The sequence below is a fragment of the Myxocyprinus asiaticus genome, chromosome 3, assembly GCF_019703515.2.
Source record: "Myxocyprinus asiaticus isolate MX2 ecotype Aquarium Trade chromosome 3, UBuf_Myxa_2, whole genome shotgun sequence".
Taxonomy (NCBI): Eukaryota; Metazoa; Chordata; class Actinopteri; order Cypriniformes; family Catostomidae; genus Myxocyprinus; species Myxocyprinus asiaticus.
Genome location: NC_059346.1, coordinates 63,919,237 through 63,933,390, shown reverse-complemented (window position 1 = coordinate 63,933,390; position 14,154 = coordinate 63,919,237). Strand labels below are relative to the sequence as shown.

At 40.1% G+C, this 14,154-nt stretch overlaps 1 protein-coding gene across 1 annotated transcript; it reads left to right on the top strand.

The window, feature by feature from the left end:
* The first annotated feature begins 6,235 nt into the window (after positions 1 to 6,235).
* On the top strand, positions 6,236 to 7,477 carry LOC127426415 (myosin light chain 4-like). The gene has a single exon (XM_051673200.1). The coding sequence runs from the start codon at positions 6,248 to 6,250 to the stop codon at positions 6,842 to 6,844; it is 597 nt and encodes a 198-aa protein (XP_051529160.1). The 5' UTR covers positions 6,236 to 6,247; the 3' UTR covers positions 6,845 to 7,477.
* The last annotated feature ends 6,677 nt before the right edge of the window (positions 7,478 to 14,154 follow it).

Sequence of the window (14,154 nt, the reverse complement as noted above, 5' to 3'; positions counted from 1 at the left end):
ATCCCAAACTCGTGGCTGTGCTGAGAGAAATGTTAGAGCACTTGCCTTGCTCCGCATACCCACCATAGGACCGGTCAGCGACAGGGGAGGAGACTGAGCATCCTCGTGGCTCGTCACAAGTGCCCGAGTGTGGGTGTGTGTGTGCCGCAGCTGAGTGCGCGAAGGCAGAGAAACCGCTCCTGCAGCGCCCCAGCCGCGAATGTTAAACACAGAGTGTGTGAGAAAACTGCTTTTTTTGGGAAAGTGTGGGTGCCGCAGCCCCTGGGGCATGTGGCGAAATCAACACAAAAGGAAACAAAAGATTCTCCTCCTGGCCGTCCACCGGGGGATGAAGTGGTCTGTGTAACACATCCAGACTTACAGCGGGTCTCCTTGCCCCTGCGTCGCCTGTCTCAGGGATGCTTCAAAGCTTTCCTGGGGTTCTTGGCGCCAGACCGCGGGACGGGGGGCATCAGCTTCCTGCGGGGGGCTCTACGCCAGGGCCGAGCGGTTGGCTCGGGCTGCAGTGGAGCCGGTGTTGCTGCCGCAGGAGGAAGCCCTCGGCGACGAGCAGACAGGGTGCAGGATCTCAATGGTCCATGCCGGGGCAAGATGTGCTGGATGGCCTTCGTCTGCTTCTTGACCGTCGAGAACTGCTGGGCAAAATCATTGACGGTGTCACCAAATAGGCCAGCCTAGGAGATGGGGGTGTCAAGAAAGCGAACATTGTCGGCGTCCCTCATCTCCACCAGGTTAAGCCACAGGTGGCGCTCCTGGACCACAATGGTGGACATCGCCTGCCTGAGAGCCCGCGCCTTAAACTTCGCCACCCGTAGGTTGAGGTCGGTCGCCGAGTGCAGCTCCTACATCACTCCCAAGTCAGAACTACCCTCGTGCAGTTCTTTCAGTGTCTTGGCCTGGTGAACTTGCAGGAGGGCCACGGCATGCAGGGCGGTGGTGGCCTGTCCAGCGGCACTATAAGCCTTGGCCGTCAGGGATGACATGGACTTACAGGCCTTGGACGGAAGCCTAGGGCAATTCCGCCAGGTGCACCGCAATCACCTGCTCCACCTGAGGAAGCTCCGTGTACCCCCTGGCCACCCCACTCAGAAGCCGAGTTCGGGCAGTAAAAGGTGCCTGCCATGACTTTGTGAGTTCCTCATGTACCTCCGGGAAGAATGGAACTGGGACGGAGCGTGGCTGTGAGAGGCGCTCTGAGCCCAGGAACCAGTCATCGAGCCACGAGGGCTCAGGGCAGGGTGGAGGGTTCCACTCCAGCCCGATGCTCGTGGCAGCCCGGGCAAGCATGGCCGCCAGCTCCGTGCTGGCCTCAGACTGGGCGACCACACCCGAAAGTGGGAGCCCCGCCGAGTCCTCCCCATCCGACTGTAGCAGCCCGCTCTCCGATGCTGCGATCGAGAGCTCATCCTCCTCCCGAGTCCCGAATGAGACATTAAACTCGCCCTGGGGCGAGCCGCCTGACTCATCCCAGAACTCGACAGGGGCAAATGAGCATACTGGGGAATGGGAGGTCCGTGGGGGTTCACCCGGCAAAACCACTCCCATTGGGGTCCCCAAATCGCCCCAAGCGCTAACCGTCACAGCATTGTGCCTGTAGGCAGAAGGATCGGGGTGGGGAGCAGCTGGAGTGGCTTTCCCTCTGAAGAAGTAAAGCCGCAACTGCATCGTTGCTATGGTCATGCTCTCGCAGTGAGAGCATGAACCATCCACGAATGCTGTCTCAGCATGCCTGCACATAAACGGAAAGGCATCTTTAAAAAGACACTTTCTGTCAGTGCTCACTCTTTTAGTTTGCTCAAGTGTGGCTGCTGAAGCGCCCAGGGGCGTTCTCTGCACTTATCTGTGCGAGAGGGGGAGAACCCGCTGTAATGCACTGTATATCCAACAGCCGCCTTTAACACTTTCGCTTCGCTCTCATCAGAGGTGAATGGAATGGTAGTGGATTTCATCAACACCGCTCGGCTCCGAAGAACAAATCTGAATGAGTGGTTGCAAGCCGGCTCCTTTTATACCTGTGGCATGCAAATTCATATTACAATACACAATATTAGGCAGGTGGTTTTAATGTTGTGGCTGATCAGTGTATATGTGTGTAGGCAGGGTGGGGTAAAGCTTGATACCTCATAGGAACAGAGGGAAAACTTTGTCTGCAGTGCTTGTGGGAGGGGCAGTGGATGAGAGTCATTCACAAGCCTGATGGCCTGTGGGTAGAAACTGTTTCTCAGTCTGGTTGTTCTTGTTTTGCACTCCTGTAGTGTCTACCTGATGGTAGGAGTGTGAATAGGCTATGTTGGGGGTGGCTATTGTCCTTAATGATGTTGTGGGCCCTCCTGATGACCCTGGCCTGGTAGAGGCTCCCCAGCTATGGTAGGGCTGTTCCAGTGATGGTTTGGGCATCTCTCACCACCCACTGTAGAGCCTTATGGTCCTGAGCTGTGCAGCTTCCAAACCAGACTGTGATGGAGCTGGTGAGGATGCTCTCGATTGTGCACCTGTACAAGTTGCTGAGGATTCTGCTTGACATGCCGAATTTCCTCACCCTTCTCAAGAATTAGAGACGCTGTCGAGATTTCTTCACCAGGCATGTAGTGTTGTGAGACCAGGTGAGAACTTCAGTGATGTGAACAAGGAATTTTAAAGTTCTCACTCTCTCCACCTCTGTCTTGCCAAAGTGCATTGTTGAGTGCTGCCCCCATCTCCTCCGTGGATCAACAATCATCTCCTTTGTTTTCTTAACATTTAACATTTTGTACTGCCTATTGATTTTTTGCAATCAATTATTGAAATTTTGACATTTATCTGCCTGGTATATGCTTTTCAGATTGTTAAGAAATGGTTAGAAAAGTTTAGGGTTTGAGTGGGATAAGTGGATTTAAAATATCTATAAAATAGTCCAAATGTATCTATATAAATATATTTAGAATTTAATTGATAATATTATTTATGTTTCTTTAGGTCTAAATGGGTAAAAACATCTACATTATAGATGCTGTCAATATGTCCATATTGTATATTTTACCATTTATCCAAACATACAAAAATGTAAGTGTCAATGTTACGTACGAATAGCTATGAATAAAAATTAGATCAGGCTGCTCATGCCAATAATCCAAAATGGCCAAATGTTGGCCAATTACTTGGTCTGGCTGATATGACTAACTACTATTATTTGGCAGAGTGTTTGTTCCATGTAAAATTACACTTTTGCTTTTGTTTATGCATTTACAAAATTGTTAATTTTCAGATTTCAGATTTTACAGATGTCCTGTGAATAATTTTGCATACTGTTGGGCCTGTGCAGTTCATGGTAATATTAATACAGTTAATGTTTTATTTTAAGGTGACTTACAAGAACAAATTCACTGTAATGAAATTTTTTGTCTCTTATTAAGTCGTATAAACAAAGCAAAGCCAGTGCTGGTAACTCCTCATGTCTCGGGTCTGAAATAGCTTTACTGTGAAACTACAGCTGTCACCCTCTCAAAATCCACCATTATCCTCCGTTATATTTAGCCTAGAAGTGATGCTCACTTTAAAAAGACACAGGAAACCATATGCATGTACTTAATGTTGAATAAAGTATCAAATTAAAGTGAATAATTACATGGGAAAAGTAGCCTATTTGTTTATTGCGAGCTTAAAGAACAAGTAAACCATACAAACTTTGCCTTGGGCATAATTATTATTGAAGCATGTATAAAGCAAAAACACTTTTAATACTGCATTAAAATCACTTTAAACAGTCCATTCCTTTTCAATATAAAGTTTAAATAATAAGCTATCATTCAACTAGACAACAATTGAAAATATTATGACAGATCAAAAGTTTTCGAAATATAGTCTCAATATTGTGAACATAGATGGTATGTTGTTCCTGTTAACAATCACCCAAAAAAAAAAAAAAAAAAAAAAAAAAAGAATACTCATAGTTCCCTTTGGAATATAGTCATAATTGCGGTCTCTGTTGAGAGAAGACGCTTGGGAGTTTGTTGTCAAAAGTAATTATTTATAAAAAATAAATAGATGTTTGTTAATAATTAAATAAAGTCATGTAAAATGTTAGAAAAGTCCAGATTTATTGGAAATAAATAAATGAACAAATACAGTGGAGCCCAAAAGTCTGAGGTCTAATTGGAAATCTGGTATTCAAAAGATTCAGTTTCGGATTAGACCTGCACAATGTTCAGAAACATTTTTGAACCATTCTTCCTTACAGAACTGCTTCAGCTCATATTCTTAGAATGTCTGGTGTGAACGGCTCTCTTGAGGTCAGTCCACTGGGTTAAGGTCTTGGCTCTGACTGGGCCACTCCAAAAGGTGGATTTTATTTTTTTAAGCCATTCTGTAGTGGATTTACTTCAATGTTTTGGGTCATTGTCCTGCTGCATCACCCAACTTCTAATGAGCCACCCTGACATTATTTTGTAGGATCTTGATCAACTTGGGAATTAATTTTTCCCTCGATGATGGCAAGCAGTCCACACCCTGAAGCAGCAAAGCAGCCCCAAATCATAATGCTCCCTCCACTGTACATTACCATTGGGATTATGTTTCCGTGTTTGTATTCAGTGCCCTTTTTACGCCATACATAGTGCTATGTGTTCTTCCCAAACAATTCAACCTTAGTTTCATCAGTCCACTGATCAGTTTCCCAGTAGTGTTGTGGTGTCAAAGTGGTCTTTGTCAAACTTCAGGTGTGCAGTAATGTTTTTGTTGGAAAGCAGTTGCTTCCTTCGTGGTGTTCTGCCATTGACACCAACCCTATTTAATGTTTTCTGTATAGCAGACGCATGAACAGAGATGTTCACCAGTTCAAATGATTCCTTCAAGTCTTTAGCTGTCACTCTAGGGTTCTTTTTTACCTCACTGAGCATTCTGCAGTGTACCCTTTGAGTCATCTTGACTGGACGGCCACTTCTAGGGAGAGTAGCCACAGTACTAAATCGTCTCCATTTATAGACAGTGTGTGTAACTGTGGATAGATGAATATCTAAGCTCTTTGAGATAACTTTCCAGCTTTATGCAAAGCAACAATGCTTGATCGTAGGTCTTCTTAGATCTCTTTTTTTGTGAGGCATGGTCCACGTCAGCAGATGCTTCTTGTGAATAGAAAACTCAAAATGTTTGAGTGCTTTTTATAAGTCAAAATAGCTCTAACCCACACCTAAAATCTCGTTTTATTAATTGGATGCCAGGTTTGCCAACTCCTGATTATAATTAGCTTTTGTTGATGTCATTACAGTAGGGATTCACATACTTTTTCCAGCCTACACTGTGAATGTTTGAATGATGTATTCAGTATGTACAAGAACAATACAATAAATTGTGTGCTATAAATTAAAGCAGATTGTATATGTTCATTATTGTAACTTAGATGAAGATTAAACCAGATTTTAAGACAAATTTATACATAAATGCAGGTAATTCCAAAGGGTCCACATACTTTTTCTATCCACTGTTTTCACACAATGCTATCTTATTACATCTAATTAGATCAGGCTCGACAAATTCAGTGGAGTCCAAAAACTCTTGGATTTAAAAAAGCTAATTTAAAAACTTGATACACTATAAACAAAGTTTAAGAAAATTAAAAAGGCAAAAAGAAAAGTACAACAAAGAAACGTTAACATTCCTTTACGAAGAATTCAAGATTATATTTATATGATTACATGTAAATATTTAAGGCATCGAGGTCACTTCTTTGCTTCCATTGAAGCACAAAAGATGCTCTTTGGAACATTCACAAACCATTCTGGATAACATGATCATCAGGTTTTATTCATGCCAGCTCCAGAGCATGCTGTCATTAAAGCAAAAAATTGACACACCAAATATGAAGAGATTCTTAAATTCATGTTATTCACACTTTTCGGTCAAATGGTTGAATGGGACAAAATATATTGAATTAACTTCACTTTTAGACCCCACCAGATATGAAACTGTCCTTGTTGAAGCCTATAAACACAGTAGAGTCAATGCATTGCTTCTCAAATGGGTTGTGTTGTCCATGTAAACCCAGAGCAGCAGGAAGAGCTTTGATAGGAGTCTCTCTGTCACAATCAGCCACAGCAGCTGGGAACAATAGTTCATTGTTGACGCCACCATCCAGGTCTATTTTGGATTCCTTCCTTTTATAGTTTGTTACAGGACATGCTTTTCATTCTGATCTCTCCTCCCTGGGGTCAAATAATATAAAAGCTTTAACGCTCATTCCCCACTCATCCACGAAGCTCCTCTCATCAGTACCATGGCGCCCAAGAAAGTTGAGCCCAAGAAGCCTGAACCCAAGAAGGAAGCCGCTTCAGCCCCGGCAGCCCCAAAACTGGCTCCACCACCAGAACCTGAAGCTCCGAAAGAACCTGACTTTGATCCCAAGAGCATCACATTGGAGTACACTGCAGACCAGATTGAAGAGTTCAGAGAGGCCTTCCAGCTCTTCGACCGCACACTTAAAGGAGAAATGAAGATCACGTATGCCCAGTGCGGGGACGTGATGCGAGCTTTGGGTCAGAATCCGAGCAACGCTGATGTACTGAAGGTCCTGGGAAAACCCAGACCAGAGGAGATGAACACCAAGCTGGTGGACTTTGAAACCTTCTTGCCAATGCTGCAGCACATCTCCCGTTCGAAGGATCAGGGCAACTTTGAGGACTTTGTGGAGGGTCTGAGGGTTTTTGACAAGGAGGGCAATGGAACCATCATGGGGGCCGAGTTACGACACGTTCTGGCCACACTGGGTGAACGCATGACCGAAGATGAGGTGGATCGACTCATGGCAGGACAGGAGGATGCCAACGGCTGCATCAACTACTCTTCATTTGTCAAACATATTATTTCAGGATGAACTGGATTCATAGGCTGAATGGATCACATATAGAGGGTACACTGAAAAAAAAAAAAAAAAAAATCCACTGAAATGTAAAATTACTGCTTTAAATAATGTAAAATTAAAATGGTGCCAAACTGACAACCAGAGATCATTGCACCTCTTTAACCACTTTAAATAAAATCAAGTAGAAATAACATTTTTATATATATATATATATATATATATATATGGATAACATATTTGTTTATATCGTGTGCTGTCAGCAGAGGCTCGCACCAAACAAACTCCCGCAAAAAATATTAACTGTATAAACTGTGATCCGTGAAACTCCAGTTTCACTTTAAACGATTGTGTAATGGCAAATGCTCCTGGTTCATACACGCAGTGACACAGAGGTGGAGATGCATGCTTACTCTATTTCTGTGGAGTGATGAAATGATGAAACTAAATCTTAAAGGTTTGACTTCATGACAAATAAGGGCTCGTGGTGGGTTTAATCAGAGCATTAAAATAACGTGAAAGTGAAGAAATTAGGATAGAAATATTTTACTATTGCATAATATAATAAAATATTATATAAATAGAATAAAATATAAAACATTTTTAATAAACATACATCATGTAAAATATATGAGTTAAAAAAAAATAACAGTGTAAATGTAAAATTGATCAAAACTAAAGTTGACCAAAAAACAGAGACATATTTTAACTATTTAGAAATATTTTGATAATTAAAACATTATTTTTCATGTCATGCATAAGTTTTTAAGGCCTTTAAAGGAAATCACATATCCCTATTTTATAATTTGATTAATATATTTAAAGTTAAATATGTAAAAATGACTTCTTAAGGTAAATGAAGCACACATGCAGAAAAAAGCACACCTTAAGGAATATGACAATTCATATCACAATTAATAGTGAAAGGCCTTTAAGAGAATTATTTATAGAAAAATATAAGTCCTTCACATAGCACATAAATGGACAAGTCATATATCAAATGAAAGCTCTCACTCTTAGGAATGTGCCTATACTGTTAATTTTGTTTCCGTAATACCACATTTCGAAAGATTTTCAAAAGAATCACAAAGTAAAATATGATTTCTGAAAGTCATCAAATAAAAAAGTCTCTTTTATGCTCCTATAACTGCTGCGGTAAGCCTCAGATAGTAAAAAATAAATAAAAAATTATATCTGATTTTACCTTAGGAAGTTCTCTAAACAAATAGCCATTATTTACTTGTCTGTGAGCTTGCTTTGCTGAATAATCCAATCTTAGATGTCCAGAACAAATTATGCCACCAAGAAGGAAAAGCATGCAAAACAAATAATCAGAAAATACATTTTCGACTACTGATGATCAAATGTTTTATATCATTGCAAAGGGGATCTCAGCTTTCTAATGACACCTAGATTGAGCTTCTAGTCCACTCAGAGGCTAAGATATTCAATGAAACAACAAGGGTGGTGCTTGAACTGAAAATTAGACTGAATGTCTATGGACGAGCACATCTGTGAGGGCTACAATGCATTAGAGTGCCACATACATTTCAGATCTGTATATTGTGATAGAATGTGATTTCTGCTACCTAGTGGATTAAAATTAGACTTTTCAAAGTGAGGTAGAGTGAACAGAACCATAATTGCAAATGTAAGACATAAAAAAAGATTACACCTACTATATATATATATATATATATATATATATATATATATATATATATATATATATATGGGCAGTTCTCTGAAAAATGAGACCAATTTTTTGCAATTAGTCCATAGTATTTATGAATGGTGAGCTTTTAAAATTGAGTGTGAAAAATTGCTGGCAGCAGCCCAAAACTGCACCAGAGTTTATGTTGTTCAAAACCTGTATGATTATCTCTCTTCTGTGAAACACAAAAGAGGTATATTGTATGGAAAAGAGCAGCATGAACATTATTTCAAAGTAAATTTTTTATGTTCCACTGAAAACAATAACAGCATAAGGTTTTGAAACACCATGAGAGTGAGTAAATAATGACACTTTTTCAACCACTTTGAAGAAAATTACTCTACAAAATTAAGTAGAAATGATGGAAAATGGGGCCTGGGTGGCTCAGCAAGTAAAGACGCTTACTACCACACCTGGAGTTGCAAGTTCGAATCCAAGGCATGCTGAGTGACTCCGGTCAGGCTTCCTAAGCAACCAATTGGCTGGTGCTAGGGTGGGTAGAGTCACGTTGGGTTAACCTGCTCGTGGTCGCTATAATGTGGTTCTCGCTCTAGGTGGGGCACATGGTGAGTTGTGCATGGATGCCGCAGAGAATAGCGTGAAGCCTCCACACACGCTAGGTCTCCGCTGTAATGCGCTCAACAAGCCACGTGATAAGATGCATGGATTGACTGTCTCAGACGCTGAGGCAACTGAGATTCGTCCTCCGCCACCCGGATTGAGGCAAGTCACTACTCCACCATGAGGACCTAGAGCGCATTGGGAATTGGGCATGCCAAATTGGGAGAAAAAAAAAAAATTAAAAAAAAGAAATGACGGAAAATTATTGTGGCAAGTTAAATGGATGAAAACAAAGATGTTATACCGTAACAATGATTAAAATATTTTCACAGAATAGATTAATATATCAATGTAGCAAAATCTATTAATCAGTTTTAAAGACATTTTCAGAAATCTATAGCCTGTACGTTTTACTGATTAAAATTGATTGAATAATGGTTTGTTTTGAATGTTGTTGTTTATTAAATTACATTACACTTTAAAAACTATATCCTTTACCTAATTTGTTTGCAATGGACAATCAATACTTTTTCTCATACTGTATATTCTGACTTTTGTACAGTTGTTGAATTGACAACGTTATACTGTATGTGTTCAGTCACAAATGTGCAAACAATTAAAAATTAGATTGTCATGGTTGTATTTTGTCTTACTTAGAACTTTAAAAACCATAATTTTAGAAACCAAAATTTCTCCTTTTATGTTTAATAGAAAAAAAAATTATAGCATACAGGTTTGAAATAACATGAGGCTGTGTAAATAACCACTGAAAATGTGTTTTGATATTTTTGGATTAAGTTCAAAGGTCAATACAATCCAGTGTTTGCAGGCTAATGATGTAACACAATATTTATTTCCACATAAAAATAAATAAATACAGTATATGTAATAAAAAATAAAAATGCCATAAACCACAACTGGTCTTAAAATATTGAATGTCTGGTCTTAAAAAAAGTCTGGTCTTAAAATATTAAACATCTGTAATTTAGGAATAAGGTGCTCCTAGAAGATTTCATAATCATGCAGAAGTATTTCAAATTAAAATGAGCCTCTAAGCCATTAGTAAAATGAAACATTCTTAATTAAGTTTTGATTGAGTTCCTTAATGAATCACATTTGGCTCTGTTAAGGAAGTAGTCTTGCTGAACGTGACAGAATTTCCAGCTTTTATTTAGTTTTCTTGAATCTGTGACCTTTTCTCATGCAGTCTGCAGAGTTCAGGCTTCTTTTGAAAACACCTTGGGATTTGGCTTTGATGAGGTGTGGAGCTCCTCTCAGTATGGAGGCCAGGCACAAGGACTGTGTCCGTGCATCAATGGGAATGTGAGCCATGTAATCTCGGCTCAGGAGAAGCCTAGCCATGTATTTAGTAAGTGCAGCTGTCTATGGGGAGGGTGCTTTTGAGAGGGAGAGAGAGCATTAAAAAGTGGCCATGAGCACAGGAGAGAGCACAGGGCGATCTTTACACTCCTTCCTCCTGTCATTAGCCTGACAGCTGCCCCAGGTCACCCGTCTGTGATCTGGCTGTCGGGTGCACACTTGGCCTGGCCTCTATGGCAGCTCATAAACATGAGTTTCACACTCTCAAACACAAGCAACCAGGGTTGGGAGGGTTACTTTTGAAATGTATTCCACTACAGATTACAGAATACATGCTGTAAAATGTAATTTGTAACGTATTTTGTTAGATTACTTAAGGTCAGTAATGTATTCTAAATACTTTGGATTACTTCTACAGTGCTGGTAGATTTTTTTTAGGATTTTTAGTTATTTTTACAGGAAAACAATACAAAAATTATTATCAAGAATATGATTTTTGCCCTAATATCAAAGGTCTTACTAGAAAAAAAGAAATTATGATCCAACATGAATTTTCTTGATAAAAAAAAATATGATCGTGCCTGGAAACATGTGCATGTAAAAAAATTTTAACTTAACGTAAAGCTGACAGTTTACACAAGGTTTATTTCTATTTCTTGTGCTCCAAACTTACTTCAAACTTACTTCGCTGTCTGCTCATATGAATGTAACACATCATAAGAAAGTGTTTCACCGCTGTTCAAATGCACTTTGGATCGCATCATTTATATGTATAAATGTTTTCGATCTGAAAGGACTAAATATTAAATGAAACAAATGACAATAAAATGCAAAGTAATCTCTTCAGTAATCAAAATACTTTTTGAATGTAACTGTATTCTAAATACCAATGATTTAATTTGTAACTCAAGTGGAATACAGTTACTTATATTTTGTATTTTAAATATGTAATCCTGTTACGTGTATTCCGTTACTCCCCAAACCTGCAAGCAACGGCAGTGTGAAAGACTGCAGCACTCCAGCAGGGCAGCTCGATGGTGAGTCCTGAGATGTCGAACTCTGAATCTCAGTCTGTCCAGGTTGAGCTTTGTGATCTGGTGCTAGTCACTGGCAGCAGTGTTGGGGAGTAGTTGACTAAAAGTAGCGATGCAACTTAACTTAACTACAGTTTTTCAATAGTGTGACAGTAGCTCATTTTCACAATAGTGTAACTTTTCCAGTAATGAGGGAAAATCAAACAAACAATCAAACACACTCATGCTGGAATTCCAATTTTTTTATTTTTTTTATTTTTTTTTTATTTTTTGGACAGTTCATGTCAATGAACTGGTTAAAATAAACACTTCTCTTATATTTAGTTTTGGGAACTCTTGATTAATTTTAGTGAATAATATTTTTTGTACGGTTTATGTAAATGAACTAGATAGTGATGGCAGAAACGAAGCTTTTCGAAACTCCAAAGCGCTTGAAACACCGCGCGCTGGTCAAAACAGTGTAAATGCAACGAAAATACAGACCAAACATGTATAATGACATTTTGTACAAACCAACTGTAAAGCCTGAAACATGGTCACCTTATTTTTTAAGGTAAATGTTTGGCAAAAACAGTTGCTGGTAATTGACTGTAAAAAAGTAAAAAAGTAAATTTTACTTATTATTATTATTATTATTTATTTATTTTTTTTACATTGTATGGTTATTGTTGTAAAACCATGTTTCTGTTCCTGGCTGACAGAAGTGGAACCCGACATGGTCTTCTGCTGTTGTGGCCCATCTGCCTCGAGGTTTAATGTGTTGTGCATTCTGAGATTCTATTCTGCTCACTACAATTGTACAGAGTGGTTATCTGATTTACTGTAGCCTTTCTGTCAGCTTGAACCAGTCTTGCCATTCTCAGTTGACCTCTCTCATCAACAAGGCATTTCTGTCCGCAGAACTGCCGCTCACTGGATGTTTTTTGTTTTTGGCACTATTCTAAGTAAACTCTAGAGACTGTTGTGTGTGAAAATCCCAGGTGATCAGCAGTTACAGAAATACTCAAACCAGCCCATCTGGCACCAACAATCATGCCATGGTCGAAATCATTGAGATCACATTTTTCCCCATTCTGATGGTTGATGTGAACATTAACTCAAGCTCCTGACCTGTATCTGCGTGATTTTATGCGTTGCACTGCTGCCACAAGATTAGCTGATTAGATAATCACACAAATAAGTAGATGTACAGGTGTACCTAATAAAGTATGTGCATGTATATATTATCTTGTATTTTTATATCTTATTACATATCATATTTATATCATACAGCATACAATTTAAATACCTGCTTTAGCCGAAACAACATTTAAATGTAACTAAAACTTGCCTATTGGGACATATTTCAAATTTCAATATTCTGAATCCTGGCTGGCAAGTCTGGAAATAGTCCAACTAGTAAAATATGTACATGTTTATATAAAATAGCATGTCAACTAATGTAAGTAAAGACTTACTCATCCGAAATTGTATCCTCGGCTGGATCAAGTCACTCTTCAAAATGCAAACGTTCCTCGTCGGAGTCCCGCTTTTCTTCTGAGGAAAATGTGAACTCTTCGTCACTATCCAGGACCATCTGAAGAGCTTCCTCACCTGTGTAGCGTGCCATCTTCCAAACGCACAGGAAAGTGAATGAATCTGATGATGAACTTGATGCTTTTTAAGGCATTGTTGGGGGCATTTACCATTTGCATTGATCGCCTCAGCACATTACCGTATGAATAGCGCACTCTGCTGGTGGGTGGGATCACATTAGTGATAATTAGCTGAGCCAGGAGAAACTGTACATCACCTTGTTTCATACAGATTACATTGCAGGATAATATTTGTTTTAAATATGAATTATTTTATTTAAAAGTAGACATTTTAAGCTTTCTTTAGACATATGTTTCATGTTTGTGTGATAAGTATTCGCGGAGTTTCAGTTCTTTTTTGTGACATGTTTCAGAAAGATGCTCACGGAGACAGAGACGGCTGAAAGCGCACCCTGTTTATTTTCTTTATTTTACAAAAGCACAAGGTTTTGTTATTGTGAGTGTACACAAATAAATGTAGACCCTTTATAGTCTCTAATGACTATAATCTGTATTACACTTATCTGTATGCCCAAAAATGACGGAGTTCCCTATCTGTCACTCTCTCGACATTGTGTCAATGTAGTGACAATAGAGGTCACTCTAGGGAGCCCCAAACACCTCTGCTTTTTTGAAAAAAGGCCAATGAGAATTGGCGAGTGGAATTTGCATGCCACTCCCCCAGACATACGGGTATAAAAGGAGCTGGTATGCAACCACTCATCCACCCTCAGGTGGTCCAGCTGATTTGGAGTCGATTCGGTCAAGCACAGGTAGACCTGTTTGCTTCTCGGGAATCCTCCCAATGCCTGCTTTGGTACGCCCTGACCGAGGCACCCCTCGGTATAGATGTGCTGGCACACAGCTGGCCCCCTGGACTATGCAAATACACGCTTCCCCCAGTGATCCTTCTTGCACAAACCCTGTGCAAGGTCAGGGAGGATGAGGAGCAGATCATCCTAGTAGCACCCTACTGGCCCACCCAGACATGGTTCTCGGATCTCACGCTCCTTGCGACAGCTCCCATGTGAATTCCCTTGAGGAAGAACCTTCTTTCTCACCATCTGACACCCACGACCAGACCTCTGGAATCTCCACGTCTGGCCCCTGGACGGGATGCAG

Bases quoted from the DNA above. Each gene is read 5' to 3' on its own strand.
- LOC127426415 (XM_051673200.1), top strand. From the start codon at position 6,248: ATGGCGCCCAAGAAAGTTGAGCCCAAGAAGCCTGAACCCAAGAAGGAA.